Here is a 23,370-nt window from a genome sequence, read left to right as displayed (position 1 = left end):
TCTCAGTTGCCGGTGAGTTCTTCTCATCACAGCGGGCGACTCAATCCGACGAGTTCTTCTTCTCCTTGTTTCCTGCTTTGATGGTTGTAATTGTAAAAGGTTTTGTTTCTTTCAAATTGTTTAAATGAAATTTCTTTCTAAAAAAAAGATTTTATATGTATTATATATATAACTGAAAGTCTGAAAGGGCCGAAATTTATTTTCAAGGTGGTCTTCCTGGGCAACTTTTCCCATTTTACTATGAGCCAATTTTATTTAGTAGGTCTTTTGATGTTTTATTCTCATCACACAACTTTAATTTTTGTGTATTTAATTTCAGGTAAATCTTGATGGAATGAAATTTAATGGTATTTTTAAAAACAAAATATCATTTGGGCCCAAAAATCCTTCAATCGGATCTGACTTATTAAAATCTGAACCCGCCCTACAGATTCCGGTGCATTCGAGCCGAAACCCGTATGAACCCAAAAATTGAGAAATCGGGTTCAGTTAGGCATTTTAAACACCCGATACCCGAAAACCTGAACCCGACCACCCGAAAATCTGACCCGTGTGCAGCCCTAGTCCAAATAGTTGGCCTGTGACAATTGGTATCAGAGCCAAGAGAAAAAGAAGCTTGGTAACACGTTCCTAATGGTGAGCAATACTCAAAGAATTCAAGAGCTTGAGAAGTGCATAGGAGAACTCGTAAGCTTGGTAACATGTTCCTAATGGTGAACAATTATTAATTTTACTAGTATATCTTCAAAAATATCTTATTATTTTTTTAATTCTATATTTCTTCTTACTCGTTAACTACCTTCTTTATTATCACTATTATTATTATGAGTAAATAATTAGAATAAAACCAATTCTTTAAAGAAGGACAAAGACAATAATAATAAAATATTATAGCTAGCTACCTCCTAAAACTTAGAAATCTCTCTGGCCATGCACTATTTGGCTACTTTTTTTAGTTATTTAAGTCAACACTACTTGTGAGTGTGAATAGTTGTTTGTGTTGACAATGGCCCCACTCTCCCAATCCCATGCATAGTAGTTATAAGGAGACGCCACATCTCTACATTCACAACCACAACTCATATCAAAACTAAATCACCATTAACAAAACTAAAATAACACTACATACAAATTATAACAAAAGAAAGAAAAGAAAAAGAAAGAAAGAAAGGAAAGAGAGAGAGCTAAGGCCTTAGGCCTAGAATAGATAGAGGGAAATGACGATGACCTTTGTTTCACAACATCCCCATTTCTCATTCTCATCTCTCCATTTCCATTCAAATTATTCTCTCCCAATGCCTTCTTCCACCACCTCTGCAAATACTCCAACACTTCGCCGCAACAGGAGGAAGCTTAATCTCACTTCTTCCTTCTTATGTCGTAACTCGGCCACGGAACGACTCCCCTCGCCTCCATTACCAGATAAGGTTCTTTGTGTTTGGATTTTCGGGAGTACGAAATTGAGTGCTGGATTTTGATGTGTGATGTGTGTGTTTGATTATTTATTTATTTTTAATTAACAGGAAGTGAAGAGGAAGGTTCCGGATCTGCAGACGCTGCTCAGGCGATTCTGGAAGGTGGCGGCTCCTTATTGGTCGTCTGATGACAAAGCTCAAGCCAGGTTGCGACTCGCTGGTGTTTTTGCTCTTACTCTTGGTACAACTGGTATTAGCGTTGGCTTCAATTTTCTTGGCCGTGATTTCTACAATGCCCTAGCCAGTCAGTAGTCTTGCTTCCTCACTCTTCATTCATTCATTCATTCATTCATTCATTCATATGAGTTGCGTTTGTTTTTCAATGTACTCACTGACTTTGATTTTGTTTGTGAAATACTCAAGACAAGGACCAAGAACAATTTTCCAAACAACTGCTCTACTACTTGGGTGCCTTCGCTGGTGGAATTCCGGTGAGCACACAAATTGCTGCATTTTCGCATTAGGTATTTTTCTGCTGCTTTTGTGTTTCTCTAACATGATTCCTTATAGATTCACCTCCACATAGCCAGATTTCACCCACATGCTTCCATAAACGACGTAGACCCTGTAATAGCACAAAGGCTACTGGCATTGTACATTGATAAGCCCCTATAACACTAGGAAAGACAGGATCAAACGTTAGGATTATACATTGCTTTTTTACTGGGTCATCATATATGAAATCAACAGCAACAACACTAGAGGATTTTATATTGCTGTACTGAATTGTATAAGGATTGTATATTGCATTTGTGGCTGTCTTTATTTGAAAGCAACAGCTAGAACACACTAGAATGTTTGGAAACTGAAACAGTTTATTGGCAGTTGCTGTACTTTGCAGATATTATCTTATACATAAATAATTGTTCCATTTGATTCTGTTGCTCAGGTTTTTGTGCTGAGAGATTATGCAAGAGATACTCTTGCTCTGAGATGGAGGTCTTGGATGACAAGCTATTACATGGAACGCTACCTAAAGAACCAAACCTTTTACAAAATTCAATCACAATCAATTATTGATAACCCAGATCAGAGGATTGTTGATGATCTTAGTTCTTTCACGGGCACCGCCCTTTCCTTCTCATTAACGATTTTCAATGCAGTGGTGGATTTGATTTCATTCAGTAACATCTTGCTTGGTATCTATCCTCCACTGTTTATTGTTCTTCTTGTATATTCCGTCGGTGGAACAGCTATAAGTATCTTTCTTGGAAGGGTAATGTCACAACCTTTTCTCTGTCTCCTCAGAGCTTTAGTCCTTGACATGCTGTTTTTGGCCAATAGTAGTATCAATCATGATTAATGGAATTTAATTTCTCTGTAATTTTAGGAATTGGTCAGTCTAAACTTCTTGCAAGAAAAAAAGGAAGCAGATTTTCGTTATGGCCTTGTGCGCATCCGAGAGAATGCTGAATCGATTGCTTTCTATGGTGGTGAAGAAAATGAAATGCGACTTCTGCTGCAACGATTCAAAAGTGCTTTTGAAAATCTAAGTGTATGATTATTCTCTCCTTAAGATTTTGCAGAGGCAGTTGTATGATTTTGTAGTGCATAAATTCAAAATCTTTGGTCTTTCAGTTTATAATCAAAGCAGATAAATGGTCTAGTATGCTTCTGGTTTATAATCAAAGCAGATAAATGGTTTAGTATGCTTCTGATGTTTGGGGAAACTTATACTGCTCACACATCCCTCAAATGTTTAATCTAAATCTATAATCATTATGGAAAAAAGAACTTAATATTAGCTATTCTAAGTTGCACACTCCAAAGTTTGGAAAGTTAAATCACCGAGAGGTGGGTCGAATGATAAGCCACTGATTTTCACCCAGGATGTTTAGGGCTCCATTTGTACCTAGAGTTTCCTACCTCCAAAGGACTAGGGTTCAATGCTAGATAAGGGAAAAGGTTAGAGAGTGATAACGGCTATTAACTTATTATTATAGTTTAAATAAGTAACAGTGTGTACAAGATAGATATTCTAAAGAAGTATATACTTGTCCTTAAGCTTTTGCATGGGCTGCTTTGGCTGCCTCCAATATACTTGTCCTTGTTATCTCATTATATTCTTTTACCCTGCAGCAATTGCTGATTTCTTCGAGAAATCTTGACTTTTTCACCAGTGGCTATCGCTACCTCATTCAAATCCTTCCTGCTGCTCTTGTTGCTCCTATGTATTTCTCAGGAAAAATAGAGTTCGGTGTCATTAATCAGTCAGTATCTGCTTTTAATCATATCCTTGGGGATGTTTCTCTAGTCGTGTACCAGATTCAAGCTATCAGCGCATTTTCAGCAATAATCGATCGACTAGGTAAATATGTTTGAGTTGTAATGCTCTTGTTATATCTATTTTGTTTATTTGTGTACCTGCATTTCTGGGGTCCGGTATGCTTAACAATGGTACTTGGTGTTGGTGAACATGTTTTAAGAACAGTCAGCTCTTGCCGTATGCAGGTGAATTTGAGGATGTTCTGGATAGTAGTGGGAGTTCCAACAGTAGTTCTGATCCTGTAGAGGAGATACATCTCGCATACTGTAGAACTGGTGGCTCACCCAATCTTGCATCAAATGGATCTGTACCTGTTGATAAGTGCCAAAAGTTACTGGATGTAGAGAGCTTGACAGTACAGACTCCCGGAAGTCAATCTACATTAGTCGAAGATTTGTCTTTTGTAATTAACCAGAAGGAGCATCTATTGGTTAGTAAATTAGTCTGCAGTTTAATCTTTAGATTTTATGACATGAAATGATGATTTTAATATTTTAGTATGAATAAATTTACTTTATAATAATCATGTAACAGATCACTGGACCTAGTGGCAGTGGTAAGACTTCTTTATTAAGAGCTATGGCTGGTCTTTGGAATACTGGAAGAGGAAAGATCACATTTTATGTGGAAGATGAAGAAGATCTCCAGCCTCACACTCCTTCAGATTTGAGTCCTCTTGAAACCGATACTGCTCGTGATTTAGACATAAAGATTGAAAGATCCGTATCTAGAAACAGCAGAAGTGTATTTTTCCTTCCTCAAAGACCATACATGGTTTTGGGAACACTTCGTCAACAATTACTTTATCCAACATGGTCTGTTGATGCAATTCCCACGGCAGATGGAGATAGCGGTACAAATTTGATTCTTTGCCTACAGCTTTTTAATTTTATAAGCTGCACACATGAACAAAGTTGCTATAGGAATTTATGCTCCATGCCTTTGTAACTGCGTAAAACACAGTTCTTTTGTTCTTTTTCTACAAAACTAGTTTTCTGCTATTGATCAGCCTCTCTTTTCGAAGAGAAGACAATTTGCTACGCAGCTTTTCGTTTCTTTTCTGTTTTGTTTTTCAAGAAAAGATGAGAAATGCATAAAGCTCTTTGATTCCATAAATAATTTGTGCATTGAGCTCTTGTTACATGTTCACACACATGATTGCCACTTACTATATATATGACAATACATGTTGCATAGTATACATTATTATATTTGAGCTGCATTAGTGCTTGACAAGTTCAGATTTTAATGTTGTCATTTGTGGTAAAGAAAAACATTTTCTGATGTCATGCAATCTACTTGGTGCCCTATATTATGTCACAGATACACTTCCTTTCTTGATGGGCATATCAAACTCTGAGAATACAAGTTCTGAACGTAATAAGCCCACAACAGAGGATATAGTACAGGTTTTGGAGAATGTCCGGCTTGGATATTTGTTGTCTCGTTTCAATCTTGATTCAACATATGAATGGTCTAGTGTTTTATCCTTGGGGGAGCAACAACGTCTTGCTTTTGCACGTATTTTGCTTTCAAAACCAAGTTTGATTCTATTAGATGAGTCAACAAGTGCTTTGGATGAGTCTAATGAGGTACTTAGTTATGCTTATTTTACTATATGTTCTTCTCATAAGTTTTGCAATTCATTCATCTTGTTTATCCCACTACTCAATTGGATCCCAAGCTCAACTTAACCAAGATGTTATTTTCAAACACTCCTTGTGGCAGGCTCATTTGTATCAAGAAGCTGACAAAGCTGGTATAACATTTATTAGTGTTGGCCACAGGCGAACCCTTTACGGCTTCCATAGGAGAAGATTGAACATATCGACTATGGATTCCATCAAAAATCAGCAAAATTGGCACATCGAATTGATCGACCATGGCAGTTCGTATAATTTGTCAAGTTTGTAGTTGGAAAAAAAAAAATTGAGGCTTACACGATTTGAGGGTCCACGATAGGAGTTTGTTAATATAATCCCTCTTTTGTAGAAAACCCATTCCAAAAGATGAATGAATGAATGTGCTTACCTTTACGTTTGTTCTTGGTTTGCAAGAAATATGATGTTGAGACCATGGTGGCTTAGAGAGGTTTAAAGAATGTGAACTAACAAAAACCTATGAAAAATTAGGATTGTTAATAGTACTTGTTGCAGGCTTGTATGCAAAGAGGGCTGTAATAATATTAATCATGTAGCTACTGGAACTTGTAAATCTGGTCAATTTTAGTGGTTGGAAACAAATATTTTTCAATATGGTAATGTGTTCATCATAGTTATTTATGGTTTCACACTAATTTTTGTAAAATTTTTAATAATTTAATGCATCAAAGAATGATTTCATAATAATATATTTCGTGTCTTCTGTACACGAAAACAATTAGTTTCACACACGTATAAAACAAGTTTCAAAATAATTTGTATTTATTTTTTGACAAATTAATATTTGTAATGATTCAAAATAAATTATATGACAACTTCTATGCATTTTTAACGAATTATTTATAATGAGGAAAATAAGAAATTAATCATTTTAAAGTTTGTTTTATACGCTCATGAAATAAAATATTTTGAAGTTAGCTATAGGTATTTTAAATTATTCATAACTTTATAAAAACTCATGAGGTCATAAATACATACAATATACAATGCCATAATATATTTAGATTATAATCTTTTCAAGTACTAAAACAAAAACATTCTTACCACTTGATACAAAAGCCACACCCCCACCATATAAATACCCTATGTATCTGAGATATGATATGATTAATAGAATGTTAAGTCCTTACTTACAAGTTATTTTATGGGTTTCTTCTCTTTTTATTGCCATTATCACTAGTTTAACCTTCTGGAGGCAGAAATGCATGGATTCTGCTTTTGCTAAACACTTGAGAAGAAGCTTTGAAAAGTAGATGGATTATTCAACCCTTGTAAAATTTAACATTGAATACCATTACCATACCATGTAATAAGACACAAACATGTCAACAAATAAACTCATTAATCATTACAATTTCACTATTAATTAGTTCATACATAACACTGCTGACAAACATATTTATTTCACAAAGTGAAAAGAAAAAAGAAAAGACAAAATTGTTCTTTCAAAAACACATACTTAAATGAAAACAAAATGTCCCTTTTCCCTGTCCCAAAAAGATTCTCCACGTTACATATATTAGTAAAAGGTAAATAAATAATAAAAAAAAAAATAAGTAAAGACAAGAATTGGTCCAAAGGAGCAACTTTCCTACTTTGGAACCAAATCATCTCAGCAAAAAGAAGCTGTGCCCTCTTGAAAGCAAAATCCAGCTTCACCCTTTTTCAAAACAAAAGTCCTTGAGAGAGAGCTAAAACCATCCTACCCATACTCAAAAGCTGTACAGACAGAACCGACGGCAACATACCTACGACTGCCACAAGCCCTACCAAGAAAACAAATATTACCAGGCTTCCACACTCCTACCAGTGCACACCATTCCCATTGCTATACACACCGTTTACTGATGACCCATTGGAAGACTTGTAAACATGTCCGTTTTGGTGGACTTTGGCTGGTGAGTGTCCGTTGCTTATTCCGTTGCTAACTGATTTGCTCACATGGCCATTTCCCTGAAGAACCGATGTCAAGTTGCCGCATGCTGCTGCTATAAGTCCTGTAACACAATAGAAGAATTTACTACAAAACTTTAAAGCCCTTCAAACTTCATTTTAGCAATATTCATATACACTAGCTTCATCAATGACATTGAAGAAACAATTTTTATTTTTAAAAGAAAAAATATTTAAAGAGAGGTTCCTTTTGACATTCCTAGCTTTGAAGTAAGAAATTACATATTAGCTTTGGCATTCTTTGACATCTTTAATCAAGCAATATCAAGGAGCGTAAAAACATACCTAAGAATGTCGCGGAAGGCTTTCCAGGTCTCGATTTAAACTCGGGATGGAATTGAACACCAACAAAGTATGGATGAGTAGTCAGCTCCACAATCTGTATGCAATAAAAAATTATTTATCTAGGCAAATAAGTCTGTCTCAGTTCAATATGTTGACAAATAAGTCTGTCTCAGTCAAGTTTTTACACAAAACTTGATTTTCACTGCTCTAAGAAAGTACTTACCTCCATTCGCCGGTCTGTTTCATCTCTACCAACAAATGACAAACCAGCATTTTCAAGCTGTGATACCATATCGGGATTGACCTACGCACAGAAGTTGGCTTCTTAGTGTATGTTATATTCACAAAAGCATCATCTACTTTGTTAGTAAGAAAGAATGCTGCTTACCTCATATCTATGACGATGACGTTCATCAACATAATTTACATTGCCATACCTGAAAACACAATTCAAACCATCATTATTTTTAATTATAACTTATGTTTTAAAAGGTATATGATCACATATTAATCAAATCCAAAAGTTATTATCATATTACTATGAAAGGAATTATATTTGGTTAAAGGTTTTCACAAAATATAAACTTAAATTCAGTTCTATGTCCTTACAACTTCGCAGATTTGCAGTCTGCAACCTTGAAATAAGTTCTCCTTGATCCTAATCGCATCGTTCCCCCCATATGAGTTTTCGAACCCTGCTCGATAAACATCAACCCTCTTAAATACAATAGAAGGGAAACAAATATTAATTATCAACATTAAATTGATACAAAAATCACTTTTGTATTTCACACCTCTGGCATAAATATGACACAAGGATTTTTGGTTTCGGGATCAAACTCTGTGCTATTAGCATCATGTAAATTAAGAACAGATTGTGCAAACTCAATAACAGCAATCTGCATGCCCAGGCAAATTCCTAAAAATGGAACTTTGTTCTCTCGAGCATACTTTGCTGCAAGAATTTTCCCTCGAACTCCTCTGTCACCAAATCCTCCTGGAACTAGAACACCATCGGCACCCTAAATCGAAAAAAACACTTGTAGAGTTAAGTGAGGAAAATAACAATGAATGAACACTGAGTCACTGACCCTAACACTGATAAAATGATTATGGATGAAGAGAATCACCTTCAAAAGATCCCATGCCGCTTTATGGACCTCAGGAGCCTGCACATAGTGAAATAGTAAATATCAAATTCAAAATAAAACTAAGTAGAAACTGAATATATGGCTTAACAGCAAACCAAAATTGGTTCTCACCTCTGCAGCAGTTGCATCTTCAAGATCACCTGCGGCCACCCAGTCCACTACAAGTTTCTGGTGGCAAGCAACCGAGGCATGCAAAAGAGCCTGGAACAGGAGATGAAGACATTAGAGCCTAAAGAAGTTACAACCAGAATTTGGAAACATTAGGCATAGGTTTATGCATGAAAAAGTTTACCTTCAAAACAGAGAGATAAGCATCTGAAAGGCCAGTATATTTTCCAACCATTGCAATTCTAACCTGTAATAATCATACGACAATTAATAGCACGCAACAGGTTTCAAAGATACGAGAGAATCTCAAACATTTTCTAGGAACCTACTGTATCATGCAACTTGTCACAAAGTATTGTTCTAGCAGTCCACTCCTTCAAATCGGGCTCTCTAGCCACACTGCATACATGTTTTGACAAACTTAAAATTTACAATGCTTCTATAAGAAAAAGAAAATACTTAAAGAAGCAAAACAAGTGTTTATAAAACAAACCCATGAAGGTTCAGCTCTTTCAGGATTGCTTCATGTGCCTTCTGGTCCTAATTTAACAACGGAACGAGGAAAACAAACAAAAACAAATCAAGTCCTAAAATAATATCAGTACTCCAAGCTAAAATAGTTTCAGCAGTAGCACTAAACTACTTACTCTTAATAGCAAAGGAACGTGCCATATGTTTGGGACATCATATAGAGTGACAATGTTCTCTGCCTGTAACAATGTTCAGAAAATAAAATCCAATTACTCAAATGAAAGAAAAAATAGAATAACATCACAATTAATATAACAATGCTAATGGTACCGGCACATGACAAAACTGAGCAAGCTTCGCCTTAACATTTTCATCCAGCACCTGTCAATAATATATGAAATATAAAAGATTTAGATTGCTGCTTGAAATTATAAGATGTAGAATTGTAGAAGGATGTACCTTTGTGCTGCGACAAGCTAGAATATTTGGTGTCAAACCCAGTCCTCTAAGTCCTCGAACACTATGCTGGGTCGGCTTTGTTTTCTGAAATTGAAATGTGATGAAAAATTTAGATAAATGAGTGATCAAAGCATATGAGCTAAAAAATAAATTAAAGTACATCATGTCTCCATGTTGAAAAAAATCAAATCTAGTATTAGTACAAAGAATCTTAATGATAATTTCACTAATTGATAGTTGTTGATGATACCTGCTCGCCAACAACATTGAGAACGGGAACGAGGCTGACATGAACCAAGCAGAAATTGCCAGGCCCTAATGAAAGAAAATATTTTGTATGAGAAACAGGTTTGCTAGTCATACAACTTAATTTAGAAGAAATTTTGAAAACGGAAAAAGAACAATTTACATCTGAACATTTAAACTTACCAACACGATATGAAAATTGACCAAGTCCTTCAATAAATGGCATAGATTCAATATCCCCTGCATCAAGAATGCAAACTCAAGCTTTTAACAAACAAAATAATAAAAGACCTAATCACATACCAGAAAAAGAAAGCACCAATACCTATAGTCCCTCCCAATTCAATGACACAAACATCAGCAGGACCTTCTTTCCCGTCAACTGGTACCATTGCCACACGCTCTATCCACTCTTGGATAGCATCAGTAATATGTGGAACAACCTTTCGTAAACAAACGAAGAAGAACCAAAATTATTTAAGCATAACATTGTCTAAAATCCAAATCATTGTGCAAAAGGCCAGAATTACAACATACCTGAACAGTTTTTCCAAGATAATCTCCTTTTCTCTCTTTGTCAATAACAGACTGTACAATCAATTAAATGTCAGCTAAAATAATTTTTATGACGATTATAAACATCAATGAAATAGGGCTCTTGAATAGAAAAAACATAGCAAATTACCCGAAATATTTTTCCAGTTGTGATATTGTTGTCACGAGTTAGTGTTGTGTCCAGAAAACGCTCATAGTTTCCGAGGTCAAGGTCCACCTTCACAACACCAAAATTAATAAATAATAATCAAGTAAAACTAACATCAATTGTAATCTAATCCGAATGGCATGTATAACCATCCCTTTCAACAACATACCTCACCACCATCATCTAAGACAAACACCTCTCCATGCTCAAATGGAGACATTGTCCCGGCATCTGTGTTCAAATAAGGATCTGCAAGTAATGTAACCATTACAATTGTAAGTCATAACTCAGCCATTAACATATTAACTTTCAAAGGGTCAATTTCTCTAAAACATACAAACTAGTATGGGAAGCTTCTAACACCTAACAAAATCTTGTTACCACAAAATCATACATGAAGCAACATAATACTATTCAAAACTAAGCCTAATCAAGATAGCTACTTTAAACTTCAATCAGTATGGTATTCCCTGGCCAAAAACTATTTCTCTATAACCATAAAAGAACACATTTCAAAAATCCCCAAATGAGAAAAAATATGAACTTTAAAGAAAATACATATATATATATATGTAATGCAAGAAAAGTATTGGTGTAACAGAACAATACCAATCTTAATAGAAGTAACACGAAGACCACAAGCCTTGAGGAGCACACCAATACTACTTGCAGTGACCCCTTTGCCGAGTCCACTAACAACTCCACCAGTCACAAGTACGTACTTCATTTTTGGTACTCACAAAGACCAAAAAAACAATACAATACGGCTCTGTTCTGACTACTGCTGCCGTCCACACAGAGAAAGCCAACGTATTACTAAGATTATATAGACAAAAAATAACAAAAATTAATGAAAAAGAAAAACAGAGGTAAACAATGATAGTAACGGCTAAAGATAATGGAAACAACAACAACAATAAGTACTAAGTTATAAATACTGAGACAAACCCAGTTTGCTTCTTGTTCTGATAAAACCAAAGAAAGAGATAAAGATTAGACAATATGATATTTTTGGATAATAAAAATAAATTAAAAGAAGAAGAAGAAAAAACAGCAACCAAAACCTTGTTCACAATGACGGTTTTTACAAAGCTTTATGTTCACCCCCACCACTTTTCTTCTTCCCTTTCAAACTGTATATTTCTTTTTCTTTTCTTTTTTTTTTTCTGGGATTTTGAGTTCACACCAAAAAAAAACACAACTGGGTCTTGTTCCAAAGTCTATTTAGAAAACAAGAAAATTAAACAAAAGCAAATCAAAGCAAATGGGGGTTGTTGTATGAAAAGAAATGTGAAAAAGAAAGAAGCTTCGAACGAAGAAAAAGAAAAAGGAAAAGACTTTGGAAAACAAGATAAACCAAAAACAAAGAGTGAGTTAACAAAATCCAAAACCCAAAAGCATAAACAAGATTCTTCAAATATATGAACCCTTTCGTTTTGCTTTTTCTTCTTTGTTTCAGTCCAGGGCGGCGGGTGGCAAAACTTGATAACCAGTATCCCTTACAAGAAGAAAAAAAAAATATAAAGGCTTTCCCTTTTTTTTTTTTAATTTATTTTATTTTTAACAAATTTAAAGTTTTTAATAATTTTTAGTTTTATTTCTAATAAATCCTTTTTAAAGACAATATTTTTAGAAAGTAGAAAACCATATATGCCTAAACAGAATTTACAATAAATAAATTTAATTTTATTTTTATTGTTGTCCTTTTTTATAATAAATAAATATTAAGTGAAAAAGGTTTTTAGGGTTTCCATGAGATTCCCTCTTGTTTTAAACATATATATTAAACCTTCTTTAAATGTACACATTTGGACAAAAAAAGATATTCAACTTTGAGAGAATCAAATCAAAGAGAAAAACAACATGAAAAGGTAAGATCATTCACACACCACCACACCATGCCAAACTTGAATTTTCTTTAACCCTTTGTAAAAATAACATGTGTCACTTTGATGTTACTAATCCCATTAACAAATATTAGCCAATAGTGAAAATATATAATTGTAACAACCACAATATTCCTTCATTACAAATAATTAGAATATTACATATAATATTTAATAATGTTGTGGATATTATCCTACATAAAATGGTAAAAAATTAAGCTATATAAGAACATGTGCTACTCCATTCATTGTCAATTGATTTTGAGTTGGAACTCCATGATTCTCAACAAATACAATTGTTCATACAATCCGAATTTCTAAACTAAAACATAATCAATTTGGAGAAAATCATTTAAAGACTAAACTAAACGAATTTAGTGCTGATGGATTCAAATTGTTTATAATTCTCTAATTCAGTCACAATTTCAGAATTATTATCCAAATTCAAATGTAATATGTTTGTAAAAGATATTAAAAGAAACATTATCTCCTTCTAGATTGCATTGTTAATGAGAATAATTTTTTGCATTATCTATAATTATTTATTTGGCATGTTGATAGATAGATTATTGATATTGATTTAGCATTAGTATTTTTTTTTTTCCATGAGATTTAATTTCAATATTAATTTAATGTTGTTTTGTTAATATTTTTTATAAACTTAAAGAAAATGGAATGACTATAAATGGATTGATTTAGTTCAAATATTTTTTTTGAATGAGATTAAGTTCAAACATTTAATTGATCTAGTTTAATTTTGATTTTTTTTTTAAAATAAAATCTATATAGTTTTGTTAAGAAAAACTCGAAGCAAACTAAATAGATTATCCAATACAATTTGAAAATGTATTAATTTCATTATTAGTAAAACAATATAAAGTTTCAAATATTTTAATTTTTAATATTTATTTTATTATTTATTATAAAAATTAAAATTTGTAAACTTATTTATATTATATTGATTGTAACAATAAGTGATGTTGGCACTATAACAACACTCATACATTAAACATTCATTATGAAAGCAAATATGTATGCATTGATTTTTTATAGCAATGAAAAAAATCATGACAAAAATACCATATTATATTACAGAGGACATAAAAAAAATTCTTTCAATCAAATAAATTTCTATCAACGGAAAACATATAAACAACTAATATCATAGTTTACGAAAACTCTTAAAATATTGGACATCAAACTTAAAAAAAATATATAGAAAAAAATTATAAACTATTTATTTTAATAAATTCCAAAAATATTAAGATGTAAGGGTCCTCAACATAGCCGAAAAAAAAGTACGATTAAAAAATAAATAATAAATAATAATTATAACACAACTATATAATTAAAAATGATACAATTACCATTTAAAATAATATATAATTAAGATTTAATATACACTATTATAAGTAGAAAGACAAGGTAGCTTGCTCAAAAATATAAAAAAGAAATGGATAAACACAAAATTTTGAAAATTAATAATAACATTAAAAAAAACAATAATAATTATATTATAATCATTGATTTTGAGCCAAGCAAAATTACATATAAATCTTGTGTGGATTTAAAGTGTAGGTACATAGTTTATTTTATAGTGTATGACTGATTGTGGTGAGAATGATTCTATGCTGCATATTTATAAATAAAATAAGCTTAATTAAGGATTGTAATTATATAGTGTATGTAATTACCTTGTTATCATCATTGTGGTGAAAGAAAAAAAAAACATTTATTAAATTATTATTGGTTGCTGACTAGTTCATGAGTGGTTGCTGAGTGAGCTATATACTAAATAGTGATTTACAATGGATAAAGTGACATATAGTCAAATGGGTAAGGCATGAAATGGACAGTAAGAGAATAGAGAAATATGGTTAGTATTAATTAGTACTACATACATAGATTGTATGCATATTCAATACTTCTTAAGCTATTATTATTATTATTATTATTATTATTATTATTATTATTAAAACTAAGCTCTCTTATTATTATTTTATATTATCCCTTACTTAGGTTACATCTTACCCACTTCTTTTTTGTTTTATTAATTAAATAAAATATACTTAAAAAATTGAAAAAGGACAAATATGACTTATCCTTATTTTCAGGGTAACTTTTGCCCTTGTCATATGATATCTAGTCAACTTCTTTCCCTCTTATTTGGTGACTTTAACCAAATATTACAAACACCTATTCCATGCATTTCAAGTTGTTGGGCCTCTCTTTTGTCTATCATCCTAATGACTAAACTGCAAATTAGGTTTATATCAAATTTAATTAGGATATTCATCTAAGATTTACTTTCAATACTCAAATTTGTAATTGAAATATTATTCTCATTATTCCTTTCTCTAAAAAAAACAACCATACAAGCCTACAAGTATATTAAGAATAACAAATATTTTGTTTTTAAAATAACAAGTAAGTTAGAACCGTATTTTTGTCATTAATATAGTTTGGTCATTGTATATTTCAAATTAGGTACAAATTTAATTAACCTACTTATGTGGTTATTTATGATTTATTAAATAATTAATAAACTTGATATTCTTCTAAGTTAATACTTTTTGGCTCATGTATGCATGTAATAAGAAATTAGATGCAATATTCATACAAAAAGAAAAATGCAACATTAGCTTTCTAAATAACAATGGAAAAATAACCTCAAAATTATTATAAAAAACTAACTTTTAGAGAGGGAAACTCTTTTTTTTTTTTTTTTTTTGAATGTATTCGGCAGTCAAAAAGCCATTTGTATTAGGGCTATTTACAAAAATATGGGAAAATAAAGATAAGTTTTGATATATATGGCATAAAAACTTAATTACACTAAATATGGCATTTTTTTAAAAAACTTACAAATATGGGAAAAAGTCTTGAGGAATGCCATAAAAAACTTTAAATTTGTGTTTCTTTTATTTATTTTTTCTTTTTTAAAAAAATAAAATACTAAAATAAATAAAAAATGATCTCAACTATAGATATTATTTTTTTTTACAGAAATTAAACTTGTTTTTTTTTTTTTATTTAAACTACTATTTTTTTTTCTTTATTTTTTTTGTTAAAAACTAATTATTTCATTAAAAGCAGCAAAAAAAAAAAAAAAAACCAGTTTCATCAACATCATCCTGAAGAAAAAACAATGTAAAAAATTATAATCTAAAGATAATATAAACTTTAAAAATCAGTTTCATCAACATTGAAAGAAACTATTAATTTCATTAAAAAAATAAAAAAAATAGTTTCATTATGTTATTAGAATTTTTTTTCAAGTTACTTTTTTATTATTTTGTTTCTAGGTTGGAAACTTACACTTATATTTTGTTATTAAATTATTGGTAGGCATTATGTGTTGTTTTGATTATATTTGTGATTAGTATTTTTTTTTTTTTTGTATATTTGTGTGTGTGTATGTTTTTATTTGATTGTCTGATGAAACTGGTTTCAATTAACTTTATTATTAACATTTGTATTTTGTTATGATTTTTTATAACGTCAAAACTGGTTTCACATGTCGAAATTGGTTTCACGGGTTTTAACTGTTCTGTAATGGGGTTGCTCAATTTTTATGATATTATTATATATTTTTTAGTTTGTATAAAACCAGTTTTATTATTGTATGATATTTGAACAACAATTTTTATTTTATTTTAATTAATCAGCTTCTGACACACATATTATTTTATTATTTTCATAACTGGTTTTTTTAAGTAACTAGTTTTTATAACTAGTTTTTTTTATTGTTGTTCATAATTGAGTTTTATTCAATTTTTTATTAATTTATTTCAAGAAACTGGTTTTTATTTGTTTGTTTTTATTTTGGTTGTTTTACTAACTGGTTTCTCACATTCCACTGTTTTTTTTTTTGTTATTCTTTTATGGTTTTTATTGCACTTTTGTCTCTTTAATTTATTTTGTTTCTTTTTTTTCTCTTTGATTTTAATTTATGATTCTCTTTGTTATATTTGTTGCATATTGTATGTTTAAATTAACTCTAATTTTTGAGCAAGCAAATAAAAAATTAAATGCCAAAATAAAGAATGAAGTTAAAAGTTTGATTATTAGGTATTGATATAAAATTTATATGTTCGAAACTGGTTTTTAAATTTAGTATCGTTAATTTGTAAAAGTTTAGTTATTATGCATTGTGTATTTTTTATTATGTTATTGATGAAACTTTTTTTTTTTTGCCTCTTTTAATGAAATAATTCGTTTCTTTTAATATTGATGAAACTGGTTTTTAAAGTTAGTATCGTCTTTAGATTGTAATTTTTTTCATTATCTTGTTGATGAAACTATTTTTTGTATTCTTTAAATGAAATTATTAGTTTCTTTCAATGTTGATGAAACTAGTTTTTAAAGTTTGGATTCTTTTTAGATTATGATTTTTTATATTGTTTTTTTTTTCAGGATGATGTTGATGAAACTGGTTTTTTTTTCTGCTGTTTTTAATGGAATAATTAGTTTTTAACAAAAAAAAACAAATAGTAGTTTAAATAAAAAAAAAAAAACAAGTTTAATTTTGTAAAAAAAAATGAAATATAAAAATGTACACTTATTATATATATTAAGTGAAAAAAATTAGGTTGAGAAAAAAAAATTAAAAAAAAAAGAGACACAAAGAGAAATTAGAAAAAAAAAAATAGAGAGAGATAAGCGAAAGAAAGAAAAAAAAAGTAGCAACTGACTTAAAAGTTGAAAAGAAAAAAGAGAGCCAAAATTGACTAAAAAATATATAAAAAAGACAAAAAAAAAACTTTTTGAAGTTTCAATAAGTAAAAAAGAAAAAAAAAATTAATAAAGTATAAAAGTAAAATGTTTTTGTCAAATTAAAAATGTAATGTTTGAAAAAAAATGTAGTATTTGGTGTAAATTTTTCAAATAAAAAGAAACTCTAAAATGTAAGTGTAAAATAAATTAAAAAATAAATAAAACTAATTAAGCTAAAATCAAAAACATAAAATATGAGATTGGATAATAAGTTTATAAAAATATGGCATATCAAATACCATAAAAAATCTTAAATGTGAAAAAATGCCATAGAAGAGTGGCAAACCTAAAAATGCCATATTTTTCTAACTTTGTTATGAAATCCCATATTTTATGTAATTTTCACTTTGTATTATTAGGTTATATGTGATTACAAAGCAAAGAAGGTATATATACATATACATGGGGTAAACGGCCCAATAAGAAAATGGGCCTAAGTAATATCTAATATCCCACTGTACAAATTTTGTAGGTTCATCTTGGTTACAAGTGTATGGAAATAAGTAGAACGATGTTGTTTTTGGTGCTGACGTGAATTAGTTTTAGTGTGCCTTCTTAGATTTTCTCTCAAACAAACGTGACAGTCAATCTCAATGTGCTTTGTTCGTTCTTGGAATACGGGGTTCTCGAAGATGTGAATGGTGGTTGTATTGTCACAATAAAGAATGACAGGATCTTTGTGGTGGATGCCGAAGTCCCGAAGGAGAGCTAACAACCAGGTGATCTCACAAGTGGCATTTGCCATTGCTCGGTATTCTACTTCAGCTAAAGAATGAGAGACGGTACATTGCTTTTTTTGATTTTCAAGAGATTAAGGATTTGCCAAGGAAGACACAATAGCCAGAAACGGACCTTCGAGTGTCATTACAGGAGGCCCAATCAGCATCTGAAAAGATCTTAAGATGAAAGTCAGTATTGGACATCACTACAAGAAAAATGAGTATTAATGAGGACAAATTTCGTTGGTAAAAACCCCTGTTTTCGTCAGTATTCCTTATCAATGAGGACATTTCGTTGGTAAAAAGTCGTTGGGAATACTTCGTTGGTAAAAACGATTATTAACAACAACATTTTAAGTCGTTGGGAATAAAAATTATCAACAACAACATTGTCGTTGGGAATAATATTTTTTTTTTTTAAAAAAAACCTGAGTGCATCAACAACGACATTGTCGTTATTGATATTATTATCAATGACGACAATGTCGTCATTGAAGAGCTTTTTCGAAAAAAAATAAATAATTATATTAAAATTATTTGTAATTAATTATTAATATATAATATTATATTAAAATTATTAAATTAAATAATTATTTTAAATTTTAATTTTTTTAATTATTTAATTAATTAATATATAAAATTATTGAATTAATTAAGATATGAAATCATTTAACTAAAAGTAAATATTTAGAGTCACTAATATTACAATAAAAAGTGAGTCATAAACATTATAGTACTGCATACCTAAATATAAATTAGTGTTCATAAAATATTAACAAACATATTAGACCGATAGTTCGTAAAATTAAAATAGATATTCTAAAAGAAGTTTGTAGTAGCATCGTCCTCATCACTAGCATCTCCAGGAACATCCGACCCAGGAACATCCGGCATCTGTGGGTAGTATGGCGGCATTTGCGAACTTGTCATCATCTGAGATGTCTGCTGCCCATGTAGTGTCGGCATCATTTGAGATGTCTGCTGCCCTTGTTGTGTCGGCAACATCTGAGATGTCTGCTACCCTTGTTGTGTCGGTATCATCTGAGAAGTCTGTTGTCCTAGATGTGTCGGCATCATTTGAGATGTCTGCTCCCATGGTTGTGTCGGCATCGTCTGCGATGTGTTCTGATATTGCTGCCCTTGTGTCGACATCTGAACATTTTGCGGCATCTGTGACATTTGTGGCATCCGAGGCTCTGACACATGAGACGTCTGAGGCGACTGCGTCATCATATTCAACAATACTTGCGAATTGTTTGGCGACTGAAACACAAACTACAAGTATGACTGGTACATTTGACTGTGAAATTGTTCAGGACTTAACATTCCAGGCGAAGGAACAAGAGGCTGTTGTAGCAGTTGCTGAAACGAAGTAGGAATCTGATGCGGCTGCTGAAAACCCATTGGGTTAAAACCCATTTGAGAGCGAGACGGTTGAGGACGTATGGGTTGGGTTGGAGCTACATCATTTATCTCAACATCCATTGGTTCCCGACGTTCACGTGACATTTGTTGAGTCAACGTCTGTATTTGTTTCTGTAACTCAACAACTGTTTCCCGTAAGTCCGGTTGATCAACAGCTGCAAGTTGTGAGCGTCGTCGTGATGATTGGCCTTTCAATTTGCGACCCACTCCTCGTTGATGGCCACGCCTCTCTCCAAGAGTTTGCCGAAGAATCTCAAGTTCTGAAACTTGTGAAGATTCAGGAGCACTATTTCGAGTTGTCAACATCTCTTCCTATAATATAAATAAGTTAGAAATCAAGCAAAGTTACAATTATTTGAAAATATTTAAAAGTTATTATTTTATATATCTTACATATTTATTTTTGGCATCCTCATTGATGAAGGTGTTGGTGTCTTTCTTAGTATGACATTCTTTCCATGTCTCAATGTAACCCTTTCCTTGCTGATAAATATAACTTGTTAGAAAATTATATTTAAAGTAAACTTTATAAAATAGAAATTTAATATATTAACTTAGTTTTTGACGAAGAATCTCAGCCATAGTTACCGACCCTGTTGTTGAAGAGAATTTCATCTTCTGTCGATTGATAGAGTTTTGCTTCGACCGTTGAATGAAATCAGGAGTTGTGAACAATTCACATATTAGTCGCCATCGGTCTTCATTAAGTTCATTGGGAGGGTTTTTCACTGCATTTTCAAAGTCTTCTGGGTTTTCGTAATATTCTCTGAAGTGTTGCAATCTAATATTCTTTCTTGTTTTGTACTTCTCGGCCATCTCAGCTATCGAAATAGCTACTAACTTTGGATGACTGTCCAACTGGTAATAATGTTGCATATGACCAAAAAAAATTAAAATAACATGATAATAATCACATTTATTAGTGTAGATAAATTAATAATTATTTGCCCGAAGCTTGGTTAAGATGAGGTGTTCGTACTGCTCCGGGACATTTGCCCAACTTGGATGATGTCTAGGCACATGAAGTGCAACCTCTCGCCCTACCAATCGAGGAAAAGCTTTACTCTCCAAGCCTACTATTTTGTTCGAGACACTGTCAACTTCTAATGGCAACGGGCCAGTAGAGTTTTTTCTTCTCTCACTACAAGAAAACCAGCTTTTACCGGCGCATTGTTGCGCCGGCAAAAGTACACTGACTGCGCCGGGAAAGCTTTGCCGGCGCAGTTGTGCGCCGGCAAAGCTTATCTGGGAAGCTTGGTCGGTAAAGGACTTTTTACCGGCGCGTACATTAACTGCGCCGGTAAAACGTCCTTTTACCGGCGAGGAATAACGCCGGCAAAAAATAAGCGCCGGTGTTAAAAAATACCCTTATCCGCCATGAACCTGCTATGATAAGCTTTTCCCGGCGCAATAGTGCGCCGGCAAAACTATTGGCGCAAATCTGACTGTTAGCGCCAACTGTTTTTGCCACTTTTTACCGGCGCACTATTGCGTCAGCAAAAGTCTTTAATTTTATTTTTTAAAAAAATTAATTAATTATATTTAATTAATTATAATATTAATTAATTAAATATAATTAATTATATTTTTTTAAATAATTATAATATTATATTAACAAAATAAACCAACATAATTTACATTACAAGATAAACCAACATTAATTACTACTAAAATCAGTATATAAACAAAATGTTAAATGTTCGAACTGGATAATAAAAAAAGTACAGTTCTATAGGCGGGTAATGTCGTCATCGTTGTTTCTCTGAGTCTCGGGAGGCTGCGATGACGATCCAGCCCCGACGTAGCTCGATGATCCGGCACCAGGGAGTGGGCAATGGTGGAAGATCCATGGGAGGCAAGTTGAAACCCGCACGGCTCGAGAAAGATACTCAAACCGATCTTGGAATCGTCCGAGGTAGAGTTGTTGTGTCTCATACCGCTTGCCTCGTATGTTGAGTTGTCCGCTCCGCTTCCTCCACTTTTACGTAAAGCCTCGTCTTGTTCCATTGTAACGGTCGGTTGGGGGTGAAGGATGCGTGGCGAGTGCTCTTTTGGCCCCAACTCCCTTCGGTACGGGAGATGACCAAAGCCTCTAAGATGCCGAGATCGTTCCCGAGTACTTGCGTCATAACGGGTAAGTCTCGGGGGTGCGTGTAGGATCGACGGCAGGCTCTTCGGGCTCATCTCGCAAGGGGCGCTGGTTGAGTTGCCGATATTTCAACCATTTGCTCCTAAAACAATTAAACAAGTAAGTTAAATGGTTAATTTTAACACAAAATAAATTGAAAGAAATAAATAAAAATTGAATTAAAACGTAAACTTACGTAAGCTTGTTGCGCAAACTCGTTGCGCCAATCGTTGCCTTTATGGTGAAACTTTTGAAAAGTTTCCACCGCAGTTGGCAGTTCTCCTGTGTCGGGGTTAGCCTATTTTCAAGAGAAAATATATTAGTACTGTTATTTTAATAGAAAAAGTTAAATGAATGATAGTTAAATATAAACTTACCCCTTCGACAACATGTGAAACAATGGGCTTGGAGCCCCAGCCTCCTAAAAATTTCATCTTACCCCGACTTTCTTTATTTTTCGCTGCTCTCGCCTGAAATTAATAATTTTTGTAACAATTAATTATTTATTATTGACTATATAAATTAAACATTACCCAAATTTAAAATTTTAAAAAATGTACCTTTTGTTTGTCTGTGCTCCAATAAGCGATGCAGTCACTCCACACCTCTTGAGTTACTCCCTCAGGAGGTGACATGTCGGCCCTCTCCCCGTCCAAGCTCCTCAATGTTTTGTATCCACTTCTTCTTGCAGTCTGCCCTCCAGTCACGTAAACCCTTTGACATCTCGTACTCACCGTAGTCTACGAATGTAGGGTTATCTCGTGGGAGGATAAACTTGGTGTGCAAAATGTTACACATTAATACATTAATTACAATTTAATAAGAGTATAGTAATTTAGAAATTAAAAAAATTAGTAAGGCATACCTCAAGTCTATCCCAGAGTGCGTTGATGTCAGCTCTACTGACATCTTCCCATTTGAATTTATTAATGGGGATAGACATCCGAGTCATCCATTTGGCCATATTGTTGAATTTTTTTCCGTTCTTGCCTACGGGGGTGCCAGTCTCTGCGTGCACCTCAATCGGTAACTTGGCAGATTGTGTTTTGGAGAGCTCCTCCTCAACATTCTTTCCCTTGTATTTACCTCTGACGCCTTTCTTTTTCGAACCGTCGCCACTCCGGTGTAGACATACTACATATACAACACATATTGTTTATTTAAAATAAACTAACATATTGCAAACATATTAAAGAAGAAGGGTTGTAATTTTTATTTTATTTAAAACACTATGTCAATTACAATTCATCATCCTCATCATCAGTTACATATACAACATTATCATCACTGTCACTCTCTAATTCTAAGGAGTTGTCTTCTTCGGTATTTAGACCCTCGTTGTCATCATCGACAATGAAATCATCTAATTGTTGAGGCTGTGAATTCACACGATGGATGTTTGCAACTTCAGTTGGGTCGACATCATGGCGAACATAGTCAACATCATCCAACTGTGGAAGTTGAACAACGAACTCGGTTTCAGCTGAATTGTTTTCCTGTACAAAGGGTGTCTCCCCATCCGTGTCCGGGAAGTCCCAAACATTGCGCGGTATGTACTCATTTACAATCAGCCAGTCTTTACCGTTCTTTAAATTATATGTTACATTTTTTACTTTTATTATTTTTTTAATAATTTATTATTTAAATTAAAATTACTA

The 23,370-nt window shown here is 32.5% G+C and overlaps 2 protein-coding genes and 1 long non-coding RNA gene across 5 annotated transcripts; 1 reads left to right on the top strand and 2 right to left on the bottom strand.

Annotated features, from left to right (window-relative positions):
• Nucleotides 1-1,063: 1,063 nt before the first annotated feature.
• On the top strand, nucleotides 1,064-5,996 carry LOC115706666 (ABC transporter D family member 2, chloroplastic). The gene is made up of 10 exons (XM_030634380.2): nucleotides 1,064-1,427; nucleotides 1,524-1,719; nucleotides 1,839-1,906; nucleotides 2,365-2,691; nucleotides 2,806-2,970; nucleotides 3,555-3,783; nucleotides 3,927-4,171; nucleotides 4,276-4,594; nucleotides 5,065-5,333; nucleotides 5,470-5,996. Exons 1-10 carry the CDS (start codon nucleotides 1,218-1,220, stop codon nucleotides 5,653-5,655), a joined length of 2,214 nt encoding a protein of 737 aa, XP_030490240.2. The 5' UTR covers nucleotides 1,064-1,217; the 3' UTR covers nucleotides 5,656-5,996.
• Nucleotides 5,997-6,727: 731 nt separating this feature from the next.
• Nucleotides 6,728-12,529, bottom strand: LOC115705524 (uncharacterized). Of its 3 annotated transcripts, none has more exons than XM_030632870.2 (22): nucleotides 11,843-12,529; nucleotides 11,388-11,594; nucleotides 10,948-11,027; nucleotides 10,761-10,847; nucleotides 10,613-10,663; nucleotides 10,401-10,518; nucleotides 10,259-10,315; nucleotides 10,080-10,144; nucleotides 9,830-9,913; nucleotides 9,701-9,751; nucleotides 9,547-9,609; nucleotides 9,393-9,439; nucleotides 9,229-9,298; nucleotides 9,084-9,146; nucleotides 8,903-8,992; nucleotides 8,771-8,809; nucleotides 8,435-8,662; nucleotides 8,250-8,335; nucleotides 8,029-8,077; nucleotides 7,864-7,944; nucleotides 7,641-7,734; nucleotides 6,728-7,399 (listed from the first exon to the last, which is right to left on the bottom strand). In XM_030632870.2, exons 2-22 carry the CDS (start codon nucleotides 11,503-11,505, stop codon nucleotides 7,206-7,208), a joined length of 1,815 nt encoding a protein of 604 aa, XP_030488730.2. In that variant the 5' UTR covers nucleotides 11,506-11,594; nucleotides 11,843-12,529; the 3' UTR covers nucleotides 6,728-7,205. The 3 variants fall into 3 exon arrangements, with proteins under 3 accessions (XP_030488730.2, XP_030488729.2, XP_030488728.2); XM_030632869.2 differs by having other exon boundaries at nucleotides 11,388-11,562; XM_030632868.2 differs by having other exon boundaries at nucleotides 11,388-11,559.
• Nucleotides 12,530-21,814: 9,285 nt separating this feature from the next.
• LOC133029311 (uncharacterized) lies at nucleotides 21,815-22,351 on the bottom strand. Its single transcript, XR_009683454.1, has 3 exons — nucleotides 22,273-22,351; nucleotides 22,090-22,182; nucleotides 21,815-22,010 (listed from the first exon to the last, which is right to left on the bottom strand). It is a non-coding gene; the product is annotated as an uncharacterized LOC133029311 (long non-coding RNA).
• Nucleotides 22,352-23,370: the final 1,019 nt, after the last annotated feature.

The sequence above is a fragment of the Cannabis sativa genome, chromosome 1 (assembly GCF_029168945.1).
Source record: "Cannabis sativa cultivar Pink pepper isolate KNU-18-1 chromosome 1, ASM2916894v1, whole genome shotgun sequence".
Lineage (NCBI taxonomy): Eukaryota > Viridiplantae > Streptophyta > Magnoliopsida > Rosales > Cannabaceae > Cannabis > Cannabis sativa.
The sequence above is the reverse complement of the archived record's forward strand: the minus strand, read 5'-3'. Positions and strand labels throughout refer to the sequence as shown.

Excerpts from the sequence above, each read along its gene's own strand:
- LOC115706666 (XM_030634380.2), top strand. The coding sequence starts at position 1,218 with ATGACGATGACCTTTGTTTCACAACATCCCCATTTCTCATTCTCATCT. Across the intron at positions 2,692-2,805 it reads TAAGTATCTTTCTTGGAAGG|GAATTGGTCAGTCTAAACTT; the intron begins GTAATGTCACAA and ends CTGTAATTTTAG. Across the intron at positions 4,595-5,064 it reads CACGGCAGATGGAGATAGCG|ATACACTTCCTTTCTTGATG; the intron begins GTACAAATTTGA and ends ATTATGTCACAG.
- LOC115705524 (XM_030632870.2), bottom strand. The coding sequence starts at position 11,505 with ATGAAGTACGTACTTGTGACTGGTGGAGTTGTTAGTGGACTCGGCAAA. Across the intron at positions 9,299-9,392 it reads AAAGAGCTGAACCTTCATGG|TGTGGCTAGAGAGCCCGATT; the intron begins GTTTGTTTTATA and ends ACATGTATGCAG. Across the intron at positions 8,078-8,249 it reads GACTGCAAATCTGCGAAGTT|GTATGGCAATGTAAATTATG; the intron begins GTAAGGACATAG and ends TTGTGTTTTCAG.